General features: G+C 38.2%; 1 protein-coding gene across 8 annotated transcripts in view; it reads left to right on the plus strand.

Moving 5' to 3' along the window:
* Positions 1-22,812, plus strand: part of FGFR2 (fibroblast growth factor receptor 2) — a 167,637-nt gene that overhangs the window by 63,493 nt on the left and 81,332 nt on the right. For 5 of the 8 annotated variants that reach the window (XM_067465800.1, XM_060768547.2, XM_067465799.1 and 2 more), the window contains exons 3-5: positions 15,418-15,672; positions 16,519-16,593; positions 22,559-22,728. In XM_067465800.1, coding sequence (XP_067321901.1) covers positions 15,418-15,672; positions 16,519-16,593; positions 22,559-22,728 — 500 coding nt within the window. The remainder of the gene's footprint in view (positions 1-15,417; positions 15,673-16,518; positions 16,594-22,558; positions 22,729-22,812) is intronic. The other 3 variants (XM_067465802.1, XM_067465801.1, XM_060768553.2) reach the window with 1 other exon arrangement.

Genomic DNA, 22,812 nt, shown 5'->3' on the forward strand with positions numbered 1-22,812 from the left:
TAGCAAAAAAAAAAAAAAAAAAGTGCATGGTGCCTTTAAATCTCTCCTTGCTTCTGCTTCACCCTCGGAATGCAATAGATATTTATAGCGTCCCTACTTCGCGGATTTTCAGTTTTCGGGGGAAGTCCTGGAACATAACACCCGCGATAAGTGAGGGAACACTGTATATGTAATATAATGAGATATCTTGGAGATGGGACCAAAGTATAAACATGACATTGATACACATCACACACACACACACAGCATATATATCCTAAAGGTAATTTTACACAATATTTTCAGCAACTTTAGGTATGAAACAAGGTTTATGTACACGGAATCATCAGAAAGCAAAGGTGTCACTATCTCAGTCACTAATGTGGAATTCTTTTCATGTCAGGAGTGACTTGAGAAACTGCAAATCGCTTCTGGTGTGAAAAAATTGACTGTCTGCAAGAACATTGCCCAAGGAATGCCCAGATGTTTTGATGTTTTACCATTCTTGTGGGAGGCTTCTCTCATGTCCCCACATGGGGAGACAGAGCTGACAGAGCTGACATAAGGGTTTAACCCATAGTGCCACCAAGGGCTCCTGGTATTCCGGATTAGAGATTATCAATGTGTATACGCCAAATGACAAAAAACCCAGCTTCTGGGTTGCTTTTGGTGCTGTGTATGAGCTTCCCGTGTAGGAACACTGCAAATCTTCTAGTGTATTTGAACATGGCAGATAGACCATAAAAGGTTCTTTCTCCATCTTTTTGCTATTGATTTTAGGACCAAACATGAGAACTTCCCCAACTACAGTGCTAGGTGAAATGGTCACTAGGTTCTGTTTATTTAGCTGTTTTATGGTTTTACTAATTCCCATAGATTTCCTTCAATAAACCCTGGGTTAAAATAACTTCTAAACCTATTTTCCTATTGGATAATGTGTATCATTGTATATGTGACATCAGCTTGAATGACAGGAAAAGAAACATAGGGATTTACACACAAAAATCCACCAGCTCCCTCAATTGACTTTATTCACCTTTAGCCAATCATGTTCCTATTTGGTTGTCTTCCAGAAATACCAGTTCGGATTGTGAAGCATTGTGAGAATATGTCATTGGAATTTTGTTTAGAAACTATTTCAGATTTTCTGGTTGCAGTCACTTTTTGATGCTTACATGATCTGGGCATTCTGGATTTTCCTTAGCCTCCACATCTGGAACGCAGCCAAATATTTGGAGTTCACAGTATTGACAATGCAGTCACAGTGTGTACTTTCTGTGCACTGTACACATTCATGCACATGCGTTTTATCAATAGAAGGTTGGACAGTGTGGACATTAGGCTTAGGCCAAATATTACCATTTGTGGGTGGGCATAAGCTAGATGCCAAGAGGTTACATTTCTTTGTCACTTTCCTACAGGAATTATTCTTTCTGAAGATTTTAAACTTCAATCTGTAGTAACTCTGTGTCATGTAGGTGGTATGGAATGCATTGCATCTCATGGATGGCTTCTAAACCTGATCCACATTCCTGCCATCGAATAAGTCCTAATGAAGTTAACCCTAATGAAGTTAACCCTTAATGATGGGAGGTTTGACTGCATACATAGGTTGAAAGGCCAGCTTAACTGAACTGAATAATTCGTTTAGACATACATTTGATAAATGGCAAGATCACTCTTGACCTTCTCTCACCCATGTTGTCTGTTGGGAAACCTGCTGGGTTAGTTAATTCTTTTGTTGGCATTTGGCTCCTTTTTCAGCTCATGTTCATATACAAGCTGCCTGCAAGTTTCTAAATCAGATAGTTCAAACTCTTTGATTCTGTTTCTTATCTTTCAAAGGTGTCACACAACAGTGTGAAGTCTTAAAACATATATTTGAATTGAAGGTTTATGTCTTCATAGCACAACTTGAAAAAATACTTTTTGTGAGCAGAATTCCCTGAAACCACCAGTCACTATGACTAGTGGCCATAGTGGAAATTCTGGGAATTGCAGTCCAAAAATGTTTTCCAAATATGAGTTAATACAGTATCTGTGGTGAATACATTCCACAAAGAGTCTCATTGGAAAACCTAGGAAATGCCTGGAGAGTACACTTCTGTAGGCATCACTAGGATATCCAGTATAACTCTTCGGTCAACTTCTGGCAAAAGCATACATTGAAACTTTAAGTGCTCGTCTGACAGATCAGAGGGCCATGCTATATTCTGAAAGGAAATATTCCAATGTTCATGGACCATGAGGCAATAATTCTATACCAAAGGAAGTTAAGTAACCAATCAATAGTAGTTTTAAAATGCATGTGTTAAGAGATTCCCAGAGAGGTGTCATCTCTACAAATTTGCCAGATCCTTAGCATGATTCTATGGTAATTCCAGAAAAAGAATATCATAGAACATTCTGGAGGGTTTAGCAAATTCTTATGCCCCTTCTACACTGCCATTTAAAATCCAGATTATCTCCTTTGAACTGGATTATATGGCAGTTCAATAATCTGTTGATAATCTGGATTATATAGCAGTGTAGATCCAACCTTAGGGAGACAATTTTCCCCAAATGTGAGTAAGTGAAACCATGGGTTTCCATGTTTATGGGAGACATACTGTATGTTGAACAAATTAAATTTTTTAATAATTTTAAAGTTTTTAAAATTAGGATTCCATTTAATGCAGCATAGTATAGTCCTTCTACCTGCATCACTGTGCTATATTGCTGCCTGATTTTACTTTGCAGCCAGAGACACTCCCCCTGTCCTAGGCCAACCTGTGACTAGTAGAAGTCAGGGTACTGGAGAGGTGGCTGGCTGTGTTCTTATAGCTAGGTGCAAAATGATTATATTGACTGCGAAGATCTGCAGAAGATCTACATCGGAGGAGGATGTAGTCATTTTGCATCCGGTTACAGGGTCACAGCCAGATACGTTTCTAGTCCCTTCTTTCTTCACAGCTGAACATAGAAGAAGTGTGTGGGGGGCAGCCAGTATCAGCTCCATAGCATGTCTGAGGAGGCTTTATTCAGTTTGGAGGGAGGAAGGAATGCCAACCTTTGCATCAACCAAACACACAAGTATCAGATTGACATATGTTTCCTTATGCCATTATCAGGATGCTAGTTATAGTGCATACCCCACTCTGAGATTTCTGGTTGTAGCACAGGATAGTCAAATTTTAACAGAAAAAAGTGTTTGTTGATGCCCTCTGGCAGCCATGGATCAAGGCTAAAACAAAAAGAAGTTCCATCAAATGGGCACTTGGCATGAAAAAGCATTTTTCCATTTTAGTATTGGTTACACAGGGTTATTAATACTAGTTGAGGATGTTGAAAAGTTTTTCACTGGGGACAAAAAACATGTCATGCAAAATTTGATTGCATGCCTTTCTTCATTTGACTATGTGTTGCCCATATGTTTCAGTATATAGTTTGGTTATAACCCTGAGTTAACTACTTCGTGTGGACTAGTGGTTAAAATTGGACTCTCCCCATTTTAAAATAGCTCCTTGTAGCCTGAGAACTTGCAGTTAAAATTTCAGCCCCATAATAAACTTTTATAGGCAACTTTAGGCTACATATGTAGGAAAAGCGAGTTTGCCATGAAAAAGCGAACAGGACTCTAGTTTTAAGAAAAATAATAGTTATATAACAGATGAGGCAAGAAGGAGTTAAACTGCTCCAGTCATCAGTGTAGCACAACACTTCATATTTTCTAGATCCAGTTTTCCAACTTCACCAGAGAGTTTTTAATCTCCTTCCTTTTTATTACTTCATTCAACTTTAAAGATGTGATATTTGCTTAAAATAAATATTTTATTTGGAAATGCTTTTATAAGGAAAATACTTGCACAACGTTATGTGTTGTTAATAGAACAAAATATCTGGGCAATGGCTATTTTTATAAAGCTAAGGATTGTAGGAATGCCAGATCCTGGCTTTTGAATATCAAAATAATGCCACAATACTGTTGTCGCAGCTACCAAAAGTCATCAAAATTGTCAGTGGCTGACTAATTGAGAGAAGAACAACAATTCTTTGCATTTAATGTATTTGAAGTGAACAATTCAAGGTGGTATAATTTAAAGACAAAATCCTCTGTTTCTTTGAGAGGGAACATGCTTCAAATAAAGGTATTTACATCTAAGGAAACATGAATAGTGCCCATGCGCAACAGATAGGTCTGTTGAGTAAGGAAGGCTTGCTATTGTTCCGTTCTTATCCTGCCTTTTCTCCCTAATTTTTAGGCTGTTAGATCAGTTATTACTTCATTACAGGAGTTGTTGTTTTGGAACCATAAAATTGGAACAATTCTGGAACAATTGGAACAATTCTGGTAAATCTGCAACTACACACATCCTGCCAGTTCTCTGTGGTAATGGGTTGGTATCTACACAGTCTATCTATGCTGAGACTGCATTGGTCCCACTGGACTGTCATCTTACCTTCCAGGTTGCCATCCTTGAGTCCAGACAGCCACATAGCTCAGTGCAAACTTCATGCCATCATGGGTGCCCTGTTCTGATATCAACAGAGATCCTCAACAGAGATGACCAGGAAAAAGTGGGGGGACTAATTTCCTAACTAACTAGGAATCTATCAAAAAAGCCATAACAACAAATGAGACTTTCCCATTTTGTTAGGTCCCATTCTCAAGTTGATGCCCCACCCCCATGGAAATGCATCTTCCTGTCTACTTGTATCTTGGAGCTAGTAACTTGACAGAGTAAGCCACAATGAAGTATATGCTGGGTCAACCCCTCTGGCTTAAAAACAATCACAGCGTGTCCCAGTGTCATCTAATTTATCTATCAATGAAAAAAGCAAGATTATTTATTCACATTATTCATCATTTAGTCTTATGATATTATTGGTTTCAGTGGCAATGAATATGGAAGCTTTCTATACATTAATTCTTTGTAGCAGCTTTGGGCTACAACTCCCATAATCCTAGCATGTATGGTCACTGCTGGCTAGGAATGATAGAAGTTGTAATCCAACACATCTAAAAAGCATCAGGCTGCTGATGGCCATTGTTAATGTTTAACATAATTGTGAAAAACTTCTGATGGCCTGGCCACTTAAACAGTACAATTGACCAAAACTATCTCCAACACCTAGTGTTTACTCTAAAACAAACCCTTTTGTGCAAGTGCTAATTACATTTATAGTTCCACACCAAATTTGGCCCTGAAAGGCCATAACCACAACTTGTGATAGCAGATTTTGCAGTTTAATTACATGCTGTGTGTAAAGAAGAAATTCTTTTTATCCGTCCTGAATCTCACAGTCGTTTTTTTTAACTGGAAGATCCTATCTTCAGTACAATACGATGCCTGTATTCAGAGGGGATACATTCCCGGTTAGATAGATGGATAAATGAAACTGTGGACAACAGTGAACACTATTGACACAAGGGATGCCTAACTCAAGAATAACATAGAGTTGCACTGGAGGGCCTAGAAAATGCCTAGAGATTTTTTTCCTGTAGATATGGGGGTCATACTGTATTATCAAAGGGCAAGAAAATCTCTTTACACCTTCCTCAGTGCCCTCCATGTTTATTTGTAGCCCTACCCATTTTAACTTTCATAACAAGTGGATGAGGCTAGTGTAGTGCCATAAAAACAAAGTGTGTCAACATCCATCACAACAGCTATGATACAATCTGTCACTCTTTGATGCAAGTGTTGTCAGTGCTGCATTATGGTAAAATCCCGTACAGCTTGAAAAAGTTACTTTCCTCACTACAATTGCAAGAATATCCCACTTTGCTTGAGGACTCTAGCAGCTATAATACAAAAATGTTAATTCAGTTATTTTGTAAGTTACTACACTTTGGCTCTGAAAATATGGGAATGCCATCCAGCGCTTTGCAGCGCATTCACTGAATCTAAAGGGGCCAGTTCCCCCTTTCTAGTTATGTGCAGCGAGTTTGATTTTTGATGCACTGCTTTTATAGGCTTGCTGGTTTACATTATCTTTTTTCCTACTTCCAACTGTAATGAAGTTGAGAAAGTTTGCAAAGGAAGAACAAAGCTTCTTAAAGCAGAAGTGAAATTTGGTGATTTTTTTAAAGTCACCCTGAATAGGCTTTTATTTCTCATTTTTGTGTTTCCAAATATAGGAGATCTTCTATAAAGTTTTAGAAATGTGGTACTTACTTTTAGATGTATCTGCCTGAAAATACAAATAGTGAAATAACTTTGTTCCCAGGCTCATCCTCCCTCTATACAAACAACCATCTTGAATTTATCACACTTTCCTGCTTGTGAATTATAATTAAAGTTCCCAGCAATTGATTTTGGTATTCTTTCAAAGAGTTCAAAACCAGCCAAATCCTTTTCCTTTGCATTGTTCTGCTACTTAAGTATTCTTTTTATTAATTTAAAAGAAAAAGCAGCAGAAAAAAAGCCTCATTGGTTTTGGTGGGGTTGTCCTTGGCAAAGGAGGACTCTTATCCTCCAAGAGGATGTTTACAATGGGCTTACTGAATATTCATTAGCACAGCTGGAAAAGTTGATAGCTGTACAGAAAGGCCCACATATGGGTAATGTGGTTTTCGAAGCTGTTGTATTTTTAAAAAAATAATATTTGAAACTGTTTGGATTACTGGAGCACATAAATTTAGCAGGAAACTCGTTCATGCTTCTACTTTTTAATTATTATTATTTTTTACGAAAAAGAAAACAAGAGTCCTTTAGTACAGCAAGCACATACACTGAAGCACGTCTGGCAAAAACTCTAGCTGCTTTTCTCAAATGCTTTGGCTCCAGATTTTTCTCTCTTGTTACCAAGAGCCACGTTTCCCACTCATATGGTCTGTATTCCTGCCTTGATCTGATTTTTTCCACTTTGACCCATCATTTCACCTGCTTATAGGACTGGCATAATGGTTTCTTTAGGTATGCCAGCTTTTGGAAAGCTGTAAGATGGTTCAATGTGTTGTTGAAGGTTTTCATGGCCGGAATCACTAGGTTGCTGTGAATGTTCTGGGTTGTATGGCCATGTTTCAGAAGCATCTCTCCTGACATTTCGCCGATATTTATGGTTGGCATCCTCAGATGTGAGGTCTGTTGGAAACTAGGCAAGTGAGGTTTATATATATTTGTGGAATGTCCAGGGAAGGAGAAAACTCTTGCCTGTTTGAGTAAGTAGTGGTCAGAAGTGTTTAAAATGTGATAAAGAAATATATCAATGATTTCATGGGTGTTCACTTCCATAATGTCCCTACCCCATGGGTTACAAAAGATTTAATAACATGGGTTCTGTTGATACTTCATGGAGATACTTCAGTGGGACCATGTACCTAGGACAACAAATGATTTTTTCCCTTTGACTTTGTATTTATCATTTTAAAGTAAAAATGGTTTTATTCCAGATCAGTATAATAAATTGTATGTATTTTTGTTTACATCTAGTCACATCTTTCTGGGGAAGGAGTCCATAGTTTTTATCGGATTCTTATGTGTGACCCATAAATGGTGAAAAATCACTGGACTACAGCATAGTTTTCACTTCTTGAGTCAACATCGCACAGAAGAGATGGGGAACATGTGGCTATCCAGATGTTGTCAAACTGTCACTCCCATCATGCTTCACTTTTAACTGTGCTGGCTAGGCTGAGAGGAACTGCAGCCCCAAAACATCTGGTTGCTTATTTATTTTCCATCTTTGCTGTAGAATAGAGAAGCTGTGTCTGAGATCTTCTTTGGGGAATTTTCACACTGAAATTGCACAATCTCTTATTTGCTCATATGTTATTGAGGGAGAGAGAAAAAGTGTAGGTATAAGATCAACATTCCTTTAGTCCAAAACATAGAGGTCATCAGCATTGCAAAATGACCCTGAAATGGGAACGTCCCACAGGTAGAAGATGAAAACAGAGATTAAACTATAGGCAGAAGATGAAAAACACAGATTAAGGAAAAACGAAGAGTTGTGATATGTACAAACGTCATGTGGCCAAGACATTCTTTGCATTAATATATCAATCCAGCATAGACTTGGCTTTCAAAGAGGTGCAGTATTGTAATGGAAGTAACCAAATAATCTCATCCCACATAGCTACTCTGATACCTTTCATCGTCAATATGGAGCAAGGCACCAGTATATAGGGTCTCCCAGACCCTAATACAGCTTCCAAAGAGAAATCATTTAAAAGCCTTACCTGCTGGTGAAAAGAAAGCAGGAAGGGATCCAGCTTGACCTTCCATGGATCTCCATCACTGACTATATAATCCAGTTTCTAAATGCAAATTATCTGCTTTAAACTGGATTATATGGTCAGTGTAGATGGGCCTCAGAGGGTGGGATCAACCACTGAGAAGGCTCTCTCTTGCATCCTCACCAACTGAGACTGTGATAGCGGTGAGACTGGGCCCCTTCCACATAGCTGAATGAAATCCCACATTTTCTGCATTGAATTGGAATGTATGACAGTGTGCACACAGATAAACCACTGCAAAGCAGATATTGTGGGATTTTCTTCCTTGATATTCTAGGTTATAAGGCTTTGTGGAAGGGCCCTGGGAAAAAGCTTTCCTTGTGGATATTAAAACTCTGACAGGTCTTTAAGATAGATGCAGCCTTTTGTTTGATTTAAATATTGTTTATTTAGTGGAAATTTGGGATACAAATGCAGCAAAGCAAATTATGCCAGAAAGGTTGCTTAATAACTGTTTGTGTTGTTGATCCAACATGGATCAACAAAATCTATTCCGCAGAAGGCTAAAAAAGTTTGTATTAGTAAAATTGGGAAGTTCTTAACATCTAAAGTAGGGACAGTGGTTTATTAAGGGCCCTTCCACACAGACCTATATCCTAGAATATCAAGGCAGAAAATCCCACATTATCTGCGTGTGGACTCAGATAGCACAGTTCAAAGCAAATATTGTGCAATTTTCTGCCTTGATATTTTGGGATATAGGGCTCTCTATGGAAGGGCCCATATTTAGTATTCATAAGGTTAGGTTTTTCAGGATAACAATTTTTTAAAAATATAAAGGTCTCTAGTACAGTGACTCCTCAAAATGTATTATGATGAATGCCTTTTTATAATTTCAGGAGGGTTTTTTTCTTTAGTTGGACAAGTACTTTAAATTTGCATTCACCAGCCAGTGAATTTGCAATCACCATGCACCATCTTCAGAATACAGATTAACTGTATTGAGCTGGATTATATGGCAATGTAAACACACATAATCCAGGTCAATGTGGTGAAATATGCATTATAGGAGTCCACTATAACCGTCATAACTGGATTATTTGGCAGTGTAGATGGGGCCTTACGCTCCCTTACAATTTTTTAAAAATATTTTTATTGTTTTTATCATAGTTACTACATTTGTTATGCATTTGGTTATAGCAGTTACATATTATTCAACACACTCTTTAACATATAATCTTATTATTCTGCTTAAGCATTCCCCCCCTTTTTTCCCACCACTGTGCTCCCTCCCCCCATATCAAGCCACAACTTTTACATATCGTCTGTCCAAAATCTCAGTTCTTCTTGTGGCTTCTTGTTACAATTTATGTTCAAGTCTAATTGGAGTCATTGTAATTTTCTTATGAGTCGATATGCACTGGATTAATTGTAAGACTTGTTATATTCTTCATTTTGTTTTAGCTCAGGGGAAGGAATCATGTGATCTTCTAGATGCTGTTGGACTGTGACCTGAGAAACATAGGAATTTGCAGTTCAACAACATCTGGGAGCCATGATTCTTGATCCTATTTTAGAGGTACCTGGCATGGAAAAGATCTTTTCAGATGCTGGCTTGAAAGGTGCTCAGATGACAGATTTTTTATGGATCGTGTTGCATTCTTAAAGATTAGTCCATTAACTTTATTTTGGGGGAGGCAGGTAGAATGATCTACTTGCGCTATATTTTCTAGCCGTGTTAAATTACGTAGGCATTCTCTTTAGCATCCTGTTGAAGAGGTTTCCAGTATCTTTGTCTTATAACAGATGTTTGTGTTTCTTGGCTAGGACAACTGGAATGTAATTGATTTTGTTTTTTAGGGAAGAAATGCCTTTGGAAGAGAACCTAAGGTTTAGAATGAGAAACCAAGCCTGTCTCTCTCCATTTTTGTCCAAGCTTGGAAGCTAAGCAGGGCCAGCTAGGTGGGAAACAGTGAATACCAGGTGTTGTGGGCTGGTATTCACAGAATTGACAAACCACCTCTGAGTATTCCTTGTGTAAAAATGATATGAAATTCAGAGTTGCCCTAAGTTAACAGGAGACTTGATGGCATATGCACACAGGCACATATAGGGGAAACAACTATTATATTAGCAGGACATAGGCCTTTGTATTATTTTGTGGCCCTTACTCCCTAACAGAAAGGAGTTGAGACCATTATAATTATCTACGAAGGACGTGATTAGTTCTCATTCTGTCCTGTAGTGGGGTTGTTCATATGTTACTAAGAACTGGTAAAGCAGAAGTGGTTGTACTTTTGCTTTTCCTGTGTTTCTCGAAACATGAGACCTGGGAATGAATCCAGATGCCATTTCTTAAGTGGCAGCTTACTGCAATGTGCATGCATCCACTTAGTAAGCTGGCTGCCTTTAATGACCTGTCAAGTGGCGAGGGATACTTCACCACACATGGGCCTCTGAACAGAAATCCAGAGAGGCAAGGGAATTGCAAGATATTCGTCATTCCACATTTTTTTTTTACAGTTTGCCCTCTGTACCCACAAATTCAAGCATCCACAACATGAAAATATTTTTACAAATCCAAAACAAACCTTGACTTTGCCATTTTGTATAAAGGATGACATTTTACTATGCCACTGGACATATAATGGGATTTGACCATCCATGGAGTTTAGTGTCCATGCATAGATTTTGGTGTCCTGGAACCAAACACCAGTGGATACCAATGGCCCACTGTATTTAGTTTCACGCATATCTCACTTTTCATCCAATATGCTCACAATGGTAAAAAACAAAGAGATGGCTCTTGGGTCGTTAAAGGTTGTCTATAAGGAGGAGTTTCAGTGGGTTTACCGCATCTCCCAATATAGACCAACTCTGAAACTGCAGTCATTGGAGGCGGCCCTCCTCAGTCCCACCCCTGTCCCAAGCACAGCTGATGGGAACAAGAAAAAAGGCCTTCTCCGTGGCTGCTCCCCACCTCTGGAACTCCCTTCCTAAGGATTTAAAGATGGCCTCCTCCCTCCCTTCTTTCAAGAAACAGCTGAAGACATACTTCTGCTCACTGGCTTACAAAGAGGAGGAGCAGTAGTTGGTAATACTACCATTTTTCCTGTAATTAATAGTTACCTTCCATATCTGTTCCCTGCTCACTCCAAAAGCTCAATAGATATCTTGAGCAGTGATCAATCTATTTGCCCCAAGGAACTGAGAAATTATTGTTTCTGTTCGATGTTTGATGTTTTGTCTTATGTCTGTTGTAACAGGCTGTGTTTTTTATTTAATTTTAGTTGTAAAGTCATAATTTCGTGTTTATATTTCAGGTTTAAATTTTGTTAGTATGGATGTATTGTTGTTGTATTTGGGCATTGGAAGTTTGCCTTTTATGTTTTGAATCTGCCCTGAGTCCTTCTGGGGAGATAGAATGGAATATAAATATATTATTATTATTATTATTATTATTACTTTTTGCCTTGGTTGTGCGACAAAGCAACACCTACTGAAATTCCCTCTTTCCATACACTCATTAAAAGCATAGGATCTTTCTCCAGTTTTTGATCTATCACTACAGCAATGATGCAAGGTACTCTAAATGCTCATGAATAAATCTAGTAATGATAATAAAAAAAATCAATCAAAAATGTGTGTTGACTAATCTATGGGTCAGTATGAGTACTGTCCCTTAACACAGTGGTTCTCAACCTGTGGGTCCCCAGATGTTTTGGCCTTCAACTCCCAGAAATCCCAACAGCTGATAAACTGGGATTTTTGGGATTTGTAGACCAAAATACCTGGGGATCCACAGATTGAGAATCACTGCCTTAGCATATTGAAAAAGAAACCATTCCCTTCTCTAAGTATGGTGGTGAAAGGCAAAAGCTTAGGGCCTTCCAGGAGAACCTAAAGGAAGCATATCCCCCCCCCCCTTTATTATTTCTGTCAGGGCACCATTTCTGGTCTTTTTGAATGCCTGAACAGGGAAGTGCCTAGGGGCAGCTGACCCATTGAAATGGCATTAGTGTTTTCACTCTCTGAGGACTGACCTTTAATTTATCCATCAGTCATATCCAAATCAATTATTTTGACCCCCAAACCTGCCCTTATATATGAGTCCATGTGATAGATCAAGCGGAGTGAGATTGACCAGCCAAAGATGATCCAGGGAATTTTCTAGTTTAACGGGCACTTGAACTGCACCTCAGAAATCCTAATCTAGGCGCCACACCATACAGACTCTCTTGAGAAGACGTTAAAGGTGATCCCACCAAGTAACTGTGCAATGAAAAGGAGGAATGAAGAAGAATGTATATACCAGCCATTTCAGAGTTTTAACCATCAGACTTGGCTGGAAACCTTACTTGTATGTTTCTGTTTAAGAAGGGATGACTTCATTGTCTATCCCCATTGAGATCCAAGGTTTTTTGTTTTGCTTACAACATGGGAAGTGTCCTAGGAAAAGCAGACCTGGTACACAGACATAAAGGGTTCTTGCCATTTACGTGCTCAAACATTCTGTGGGATGAAACAGTTAACCCATGTTTGCACTCTGGAGCATTGAACCTCCTTTCTACAGCCTTCAGGAAAAGCAAGGCAGCCTGTCTGTATAGAGTAGCTGCTATAAGTCAGCTCAGGAGCTTGACTTTCATAGTTCTTGTGCTAAACCTCATGTAAGCATAAAAAGTATTTACTAGCTTGGCCCAAAGCATCACAGTGGGAGATGGGCTGATTCTGTAGAGTACTATAGTTTCCAGCTTGGCTGGGGCTCTTAAGCACATAAACCTGCAGGACTTTTCACATGAAAGAATTGTCAGGAGAATGCTACAGTATCCCACCTGTTCTCTGTTTCCATTTGGGCACATTGTCAAGAATTCTGCCAGGAGAGTTTTTATAGGCAAGCATAATACACACACACATATACACACAAAGCAAAAGTATTCAGAATGCTTCTACATTTAGATTTGGTAAAACAGCGTTTCATCTGAAATAGTTCTTGATTTACAAATATATATTATTGACATCATACGATATTGATGTTTTATTTTTGCTGTTTTATCACGGAATTTCTGATGTCTAGAGAGGTTATATAGCCCAAACAGTGCACTCAAAGTTTCATGAATTTTGAGGGAACCCCATGCTTTTCGGCAGAAGAAAAAGCTTTTACGAAGAATTCCCCCCCCCCCCCAAGTGGAGAGAAAATGGCCCCATGAAGACTGAGTGTGAAATTCAAAGGGTTTCCATAAGACAGCATGCAACTTGAAGTTGCATAGATACATGGAGTAGTCATCTAAATGATAGTGATATACTGTACATACTTTTGGCCTTTTGAAAAATGAACTCATGTTTTAAATCCCCTGAAAATTACTGACCCCAGCTAAGCTTATTAAAACAATATTTACTATCCCAGATTGAGTGACCTGAAGTAGTTATATAGAATAGTGTCAAGTACTATTCTGTAAAATAAGGAATTCTTCTTAGTGTTGAAGTGTCACCAAGCCTAACATTTTTGATATTTTCTCTATATATTTTTGGATTTAACTTTTTCCTGCTATCTAATCTATCTGTCTATCTCTCACACAAGCCTTTCACCATCTGGAGAATGCTCCTTTGTTCCCTAATAATCCTCTGTGGGTGCAAAATGTAACACCTGTACAGTTTACTGAGATTATCCATAATTAGCCCTACAAGTTTTCAAAGAAAAAAAAAAAGACAAAAGTTGAGTTCACAGAACACTTGCTTGTCAAAGAATTTGGAGCTGTTGAAATATTTAAGAACCAGTTTTAACATCTAAAGGTGGAAAGTGTTAATATTTGTTTGTTAAAGTGTCTTGAGCCTTCTGAGTACTTAAAAAGAGCAACTGTGATCTTATTTTGTGAACAAATAAGGATGACTTTTACTTGATGGTGCAAATGAATAAAGTTATCAGGAACATTTGTATCTTGGAGAAATAAGCTTTGCTATGTTAATTTGTGGAGGTGTTAGGACAGGATAAGTCTGTCAGCATGAATTTGGATATTTATTTCCTTCTTTCACGTGTTTGTGTTCATCATCAGATGCAAAACTTTGTTGTGTTTTTGGGATGTCTGTGAAGGGCCAGGCATTACTTAGATATTGAAATGACTTATAAGATAAGGGAGAATGGAGATGACCTTCTAGCCCTCTCCCTCTCTGTCATTTTTTTCATTGCCCATCATGAGTTGAGGTAAATATTTGCAACAGGGAGCCATAGAGGCTTCTTGTATTAGATTCCTTAATTCCTATACACTGCCACAAAGATAGAAGATAGCAAATCTTTGATTCTAGCTCATGAAGTGCAATATAGATAGCAGTTGGGGAAGATCAGAGTTCATAGGCTCATCCCTTGCTTCCCTTATCCTGTGAATAGACTAAAACATTAGTATTACAAGGTTTCTCCCAAAAATGGACAAGTGCAGCAAAACACTAATCTGCCTCAGATCCCATCTTTACTCATGAAGACTCAATTGATTTTGCAGGCTGCAATATTTTTGGCGGCTTGCTTCCAAAACTTGTTGCAAATTATTACCACTGATGTGACTTGTTAGTGATATGTGGTCTTCATAATTTGGTTTACAACTTGCCCATGTTCTAGAAATGTTTTAATTTAATTTAATTTATATTTTCCCCTTTCTCACAATGTGAGAAACACAGGTGCAAATTCTTCTAATACAGTGGTTCTCAACCTGTGGATCCCCAGATGTTTTGGCCTTCAACTCCCTGAAATCCTAACAGCTGGTAAACTAGTTGGAATTTCTGGGAGTTGTAGGCCAAAACACCTGGGAACCACTGTTGATACCTTGTGTGCTCTCAGTGGTGTGAGACAAGTATTGTAGCAAAGAAGCCAGAGTGCTCCATGGCACCAAAAATAATTTATTGCAGCATGATTATTTGTAAGCTCAGAGCTTACTTTCATCAGTTACAGTGATTGTGTTACTGCAATTTTTAAAGTCAAGCTTCCAGTTTCAGTTTCATTTTCTGGACCAAGCCCAGTTCCCAATATTAAATATTTTTGTGCAATGCAGCCACTTCCCCATCACATCTCCTCTTATTTTGGTCCTGGAGAAAACCTTATTTTGATTTCACCAGGACCTTTTGTCTTTTCCAAATTTGGGCAATGTCCGCCACTTTTGATTTTCAAAAGAAGTGAGGAACACACTTTTAAATAGATGGGAGTGCCTTTATTGACAGTTGTTGGACATTTTGTTTCCTCGCTTTTATCCCTTCCCCCTTCTTCTGTGCCCACCTATCTTCCGCTTCTGCAGAGCCACCAACCAAATATCAGATCTCTCAGCCTGAGGCACACACTGTACTTCCAGGAGAAACTCTGAAGTTGCACTGCCAACTGAAAGATGCCACCATGATCATTTGGACTAAAGATGGGGTCCATTTGGGGCCCAACAATAGAACAGTCATCAGTGGGGAATTCTTATGGATTAAAGATACTACTCCCAGAGATTCAGGCCTTTATGCTTGTACTGTAGACAGTGAGACTCTCTACTTCATTACCAATATTACAGGTGAGTTTGCTAAACTGTTGCTTTAACTACACAGAAACAATCCTGCCATAGATGTCATATCTGTTGAAAAGAGTAATCATAGAAACAGTCATTATCAGTTACAGTGTATTCTGACTATACAATGTCTTCTTAAAGGTTCAGAAGATGTCAGTGCTGATCTGTGTTAGGCTACTGGACAAAAACTGTTTTGTTCATTCAATCTGTTATAGTACTTACTACATTCTTGTAGGTTTTACATGCTTTTTTATCTCCTGGATATTTTGACTGTGTGCATTCATATTCCCAAAAGTTATCCTGCAGATAGTTTAGATGAAGTACAGGTTGAGCATCTCTTATCTGGAATTCTGAAATCCAACATACTTGAAAATTGTCCTTAAGCAGGCATGGTATGACATAATTGGTGTTCTTGTGATCATGCTGATATTTTTTTACCCAGATCAACACACACATGTCTTCAAGTATGAGTGCCACCTCCTATTATAAGTAGTACTAGTCATTCTTGTTGATCAGTTTTGTAGGAGATAAAAACTTTATTTTGAAACTGCTGTGGCCATGATCCAAGAAATATATATGTAAATACATGCAGCTGGATGTTCCTAAGCAGCAGGTGCTTCAGAGTCATCTCCAGCTGTGCACACAGTCTTCACACAAAACTATAGCTTTGTTGGATTGAGGCTTCTCCATGATTTATTAGGAGCATATTCATTTTTGAAGCATGCGATATTGCTTCCTGTCAAGACAATTTGTCCCTGAAGTAATTTTTTAAAAAACAGACTATAGAAAATAGTTGCGTTTGCTTACAATATTTAGCAGATGAACAACATTTTGAAATGTTTTAAACTTCAGATGTTCTTTCATCTGGAGATGATGAAGACGACAATGATGGCTCTGAGGATTTTGTGAATGACAACAACCCAATCAGTAAGTAATTAAAACTTCTGAAATTGCTTGGTAGGTTGTAGAAAGATACCTTTCCTATCCTTCGATCCTCTTCTCAAATATTCTTTGGTTGTTGAATGCATGAGCTATCTGTTAGAAGCAGCATTCTACTTGCTTGCATCTATTTTCTCTTTTCTAGTACATTTCTAGCCTTTGAAACTTGGAAATAAACTTTTTCTATTGTCATGCGTGCTTTTTAATTTTTTCTTAGTTGACACTAACCTTATAGCAATCCTTTTGTTAATTAAATGTTTTATACGGTTTCTTGAAGTTCCAAAAGCCTCCTGTTCCCTCATTTTTGGATCTGATTTGTGTTCTTTTGTAATGACAACTCGTAAATAAGAGTCATGAATTTGAGTTAATATAAACTTATATTGTAGAAATAGAAGGAGGAAATGTAATGCTTTTATATAGAGGCTGGATTATGTATCCTAGCCCCAAAGAGTGTATAATTTATGGTTGAAAGTTTAGTAAACACATGATGCTTGCATACGTTGAAGTTGAAGTGTAAATAATTAAAAACCCAATATTTCTTCAGGAATTTCATCCCTTGATACAGAGTTTATAGGGTAAGATTCATAGGAAGAGAAGACTGAGACATATTTGTGTTCTTTAAATAGTCCAAGGGCAGTTACAAAAAGGAGTGTGAAGGCTTGTTTGCTAGTGCATCAGTGAGTAGAACTAGGTCCAATGGCTTCAAATTATGGTAGGATAGATTTTAAGGAATCTCTTGACAATGAGAGCATTTGGGCAATTGAACCAGTTGCCTGGAGAGGTTGTGGGGTCCATCCATCTCTGACGTTAAAAGCAATTTGACAGTGGAATGCACTGTTTTAAATTACAGTAGGGTCTCCTTCTCTAGATGTCTTCTAAAGGAGGCTGGGCAGTTAAATATATGCTATAATTGGAGATCCTGCGTTGAGGAGGGGAATTGACCTAATGGCCCATAAGGCCCCTTCACATTCTATGACTCTAGGTTTTAACATTTGTGTACAGCATTTGCAAGCAAAGCGCTGCCTCCATTTGAGAGAAAAATTAGGGAGAATATTAAAATACACAAGCAAATGATAATATGCTTTTCTGAAATAATAATGCTTAGAAGTCTGTCACTTTAGGGTACTACCTTATTTTGCTGCATTTGGAAATGATCTTGAAACCCTGCTGTGTTTTCTCTCTGATAAGTGATTGGCAAGTGCTGTTGGAACTAATGCATAGATATTTGGAGAGAAGACATCGTCATGTGATCTAGAACCTGAGTTGCATAGGGTTCTGGCTTCTGTATGGAGGTCTCCATAATGACTTCCTCTGTATAGATATCTGTACAGTTTGTCTAGATCTGTGATCCCCAAATTCGACTCCCCCAGAAGCCTTGGCTGCTTTGGTCAATGATCAGCGATCCTGGAAGTCCAAAACACCTGGAGGACCACAATTTGGGAAATGCTGGTCTATATGCTGATTGAAATGGTAACATGATGTGCCTAATGTCAGGAACTAGGAGGCATGATGATATTGCCAGTTTTCCACCCTCACATTCCAGTAGCACTGTTTTGTCAAATGTTCAGATTGTAAAGCCAAATTCAAATGGTCAGCAGTCCACAGGAAAGCCCATAGGGCACACCTAACCCTGGACCATGCTGAAGGAGGAATGGGTAGATCAGAATGTGGCACTATGAATGGAAGGTGGTTCCACTGAATGCTGTGGATAGCTATCCAAATGCCATGTAGAGCAAATCCAGCAGCTCTTCCTGCTTGACAAGGTTTATAATCCAAAACATCTAGATAACCAAAGATTCTCTATCCATAATCTAGAGAGATTTTGGCTAGAATTATAAATAAAGAATTTTGAGGATTCTGTTTGGAATGAAGAATTGCATGTAAAGAAATAAGCACTTATCATGAGTGTTCCGTTCCAGGACCACCTGCGATAAGTGAAAATCCGCAAAGTAGGGACACCATATTAATTTTAATATTTATACATTATTGTATATATTTTATATATTTTCTTACCTGCACCTCCTTACCCACGTCCTGGCCCATCCCAAGGATGCCTGCCTGCCTCCCTGGCCTTTGCAGAGCCTCTGGAGCCATGCAGGCAGCAGCAGGCCAGGGAGGCAGGGCTTCCCCGCTGTGCCTCAGGCCGCCACACTTTCAGGGTCACTGGCCTCCACTGGACGTAAATATTTAATATTTAATTTTTTTAGTAATATTTTCAGAAACCCGCAAAACAGTGAGTCTGCTAAAAGCGAACCGTGAAGTGGCAAGAGAACACTGTATTCCCAAAGTTAGTTCAGCATCTTGGTTAGCTCATGTAATGTTCAGCCTAAACACCACAGTTGATTTTACTAACTACCACTGACTTAAACTATCATGTGCATATATAATGCTGTCTTGTTGCTTTAAAAACTATCTAGTATAAGTGTAAACGTGTGCACATGTAAGAGGGCTCTTTTTACATGTATGATTCATGTATGAATCATATATTGTATGTGGATTTAAACATTTTTACAGCAGTTTTGTGGTGACAGATTTATCACTATATCTCTCTAAAAATGTGCATTGGAAATGAATTAGTGGTGCCTAATATGTAGGCAGATACTCTCACTGCAAAAAAAATTGTTTAGATTAATCCAGGCAACATCCTGAATTGGTGTTTTATGACTACCACCTGTTGTTGAAATGCTTATTTTTTACTTCAAAATGCAAAGGAAGTAGCAGCAGAAAATAGAGATCTCTGGCCATAAAATCGGTTTCAATGGGAGCCCCTTATGACACTTTTTATCTCTCTCAGATTTCATTTTGAAGGTCAACATCTTTATGTTAAATGGCCGTGGGCTGACAGGGTCATTGTCAGGTTGTTGGATAGAGAATATTATCACAGGATGGCTCATGCTTGGACACGTGAGTCACAACATTGGGCATGAAAGAGCTCAGTGAAGGCCCTTGCTTGCTTTTAGTGCAAAATATTTAACCCTCTCTCATCCTGTGGTGATTCTATGTCTGTCTGAAATTTGAAAAGAAACATACTGATTAAGCTGCTTCAGTATTTTCAAAGGAGAGAACATCTTTGTCTCAAAATTTGGATGAAAGGCAACAGATTGCCAAAACCCTCTAGTAGACTTCTCAATTCACTGCACAGATTCTCAAAGGTATTCCTATTATAGTTGTGAGAAGTCTCGGAAACAGATGAGCCAAGTGAGTAGAAATCTTCTAATAAGAACTCGGGGAATCTCTTGGCAAAATATATATAACACTGATGTTACAGTGTTTGCAGCACTGAAAGAATCACCACTATTCTTGAGTATTTGTAATTATAGCAGCCCACGCAAGCTCTGATACTTTAATACCAATGCTGTACATGCCCAATTTGGATTAACTTTTATCAGGAATTTGGGATTTGTTCCAGCAGTATTATTTGTTTGAACTGCTTTTTGGAACATGCTAGTGCCAAAGTAAAAAAAAAAAGTACTCATTATGCATCAGTGCTTCATAGCATTCTTTTTAGATGAACCTTTTTGTTTTCATTGTTGACTTTATTTTGGTTTTCTAGATTTGTTGTAGCTTTCCTACAGTTTTCTTCCTATGAAAGCCATTTTAATAGTTCTTTCCCCTACATACCTTTTGGGATAGTGAAGCATTTTTGGTACCAGGGTTAAATTTTAAATATTTATAACATGCCTGATGTTGCACTTGTAATGGCATGTTCAAATATCCATTGATTTCTCCCCAGTTAATTAACTTTAAAAGCTCCAGGCTAAAGCAAATGTAGTCATTTATCATTTTTTGAATAATTGTTAATGTTTATGGATGTTTTCTTTGGGTGGGAAGGCCTGTTAAAAGAGTCTGTTACTGTACTCCTCCCCAGCTGTATTTTTATTTTATTTTTGTGGGGAGGGTGAAGTGGGGTGCAAGAATTTTGGTTGTGGTCAGATTTCAAGAACAACCACAAATGTTTGAAGAATAGAAAGATTTGTTTGTTATGGAGCAGCAGGCTGCTAATAAAGGAAACGAAGTAGGGCTCAGAGAGGAGTAGTGGTGTTTCTTGACCCCTCTGGTCCTAAAAAATTCCATAGTAAATTGATTTACTAGTAAATTGATTTCTTTGAGGAAGGATCTATTATAAAATAATTAAATGTCCCTACTGTTAAGGAGATTTCGATCTTGAATTTTTGAACAGGTACATGAGTGGACTAAATTAAACATGGCCATGATATTACTGTGTCGTTAATCAAATTTCCATTATCTCCAGGAAACAGTTCAGATCGCTGGTGGCTGCGCTCTTGGATAGCTATTGAAAACCTCTGCTTTGCCAGCTCATTGTAATTGTAACTAAGCCAAAATAGGTGTTATGCTTTCTAATTTGTTTTCTTTTTTTGGTAACCACCATGGTTCATTCATCTAGTTATGATAGGCCTTTTGATAATCATAAAATTGTAGTTATATAATTTTTTATGTGGAGGTGTAATTAGAGTGTTCTTCAGCTTTGGTGTTTGTGGTATTATTCTTATTAAGAGGCATCTCGCTGCTAGAACCTGAGAGGACCTGCATCTTGGCATCATCACGCACATCTTTTCTCTAGATATGACACAGAGTAGGGTCTCTCTCTCCTTCTCCTCACCTTGGGAAGGAGGCAGGTTGGTACGTCAAGAGGCCACCTTTTGAGTATCCTTTTAGACTCAGACCATTAGAATCTTGTTAATTCCTTTGAAAAATTCTGCAGTCTGAAAAACATACATTTCCTGTTGGTAGCCTGCATAGCATCAACTGTTCTGTAGATTCCTAGGTAGCTGTTCTCTGCAACATGTTATGAGACTGTTTCTCATTTGTCTCTCCAACATGGTATCTAGGCTGCTGTCAAATAAAACAGGATTAAACTGAATATTTTAATAATTGACTGTGGTGGAGGAACTTAGTTGTTATTTCTTCCCCACAAATTCTGGCAAAAAATCCTAATCACATTGTACACATGATTGGCAGCACTGTAAATAGTCCAGGTAATCTCTGTAATCTTTGTGTTAATGAATGTAAGATCCTGTTCCCAGTAGCATTGCATACAATTATGACAATAATATAGCTACATTAGAGTTATACCTGATTGCAAGAAGATTTAACATATTTGTGCAGAGCTATGGGTAGTTAAAGATTGCTCAACAGTCCTAGGGATGGCACAGTGGGTTGGACAACTGTTATTGTAGTGTAACAGGCTTGGGCAATCTTGATTAAAATAGTGTTCTTCTGAAATATTCAAAACCACTAACATATTTATGCCAATGTAAAAGAAGAATCAGACTTGAGTCTAAATTATTTTAACCATCATTGTGGGAAAACTAGCTCTGGACATTCTTGTCTCCATGAAGAACTGTGGCAATTCCCCACTGAGAGTTCAATAGTCCAGGCAATACGAGACAGTTGTTCCTGCTCAGATGAAGAGTCACTAGCATTATTCTTTCCTTTAAAAATACAGTTTTTAGAAGATGTGTTTTGAAGAAGAAAGTTGTTATTGCCAATAGTGGAACCACAGAAGAATAAAACAATTTTCAATAAATATTCAAAAATTCAGATTGTCTTTATTTTATAATATATAGACTTAGTTACTCTTATTCAGAAAGGCTCCTATTCAGCCCAAGCATGACTGGAGTAAGATAACAGTTGGAAAAATATGATTTCCTTGCTTGAATCAACTTTTCCTTAATTACTCTAGCACCTGAATTGGAAGCAACAATTCCAGTTGAAGCAGGCCAGATTTTTGTCTCTAGGTACACACTGAAATGTCTAAGGTCTTCAAGTGTCTTGTGTTTTTCCAGAGGCGACATAAATCAACAGCATAGAACATCAGTGCTCCTCCTAAAAAGTTGTGGAGATATATGCAAGTCATAAGCATTTGTGTTGGAATTTGGGTTCATTACCGTTTCTCTAATTCTCTTCCTCTTTTGTTCATTTTTGGCAACAGAAGGACCTAAGTGGACTCAAACTGATAAAATGGAGAAGCGTTTACATGCAGTCCCAGCAGCTAACACTGTAAAGTTCCGTTGTCCGGCTACAGGAAACCCTATGCCAACCATGAGGTGGTTAAAAAATGGGAAGGAATTTAAGCAAGAGCATCGCATTGGTGGATACAAGGTAGGACATCAATTTGTGATTTTGTGGTTTAGTGGATGACAGATATGCTTGTCTAAGGAAGCAACTGTGCTCTTTAGAACCCTA

Source organism: Anolis sagrei, chromosome 3, assembly GCF_037176765.1.
Source record: "Anolis sagrei isolate rAnoSag1 chromosome 3, rAnoSag1.mat, whole genome shotgun sequence".
Classification (NCBI taxonomy): domain Eukaryota; kingdom Metazoa; phylum Chordata; class Lepidosauria; order Squamata; family Dactyloidae; genus Anolis; species Anolis sagrei.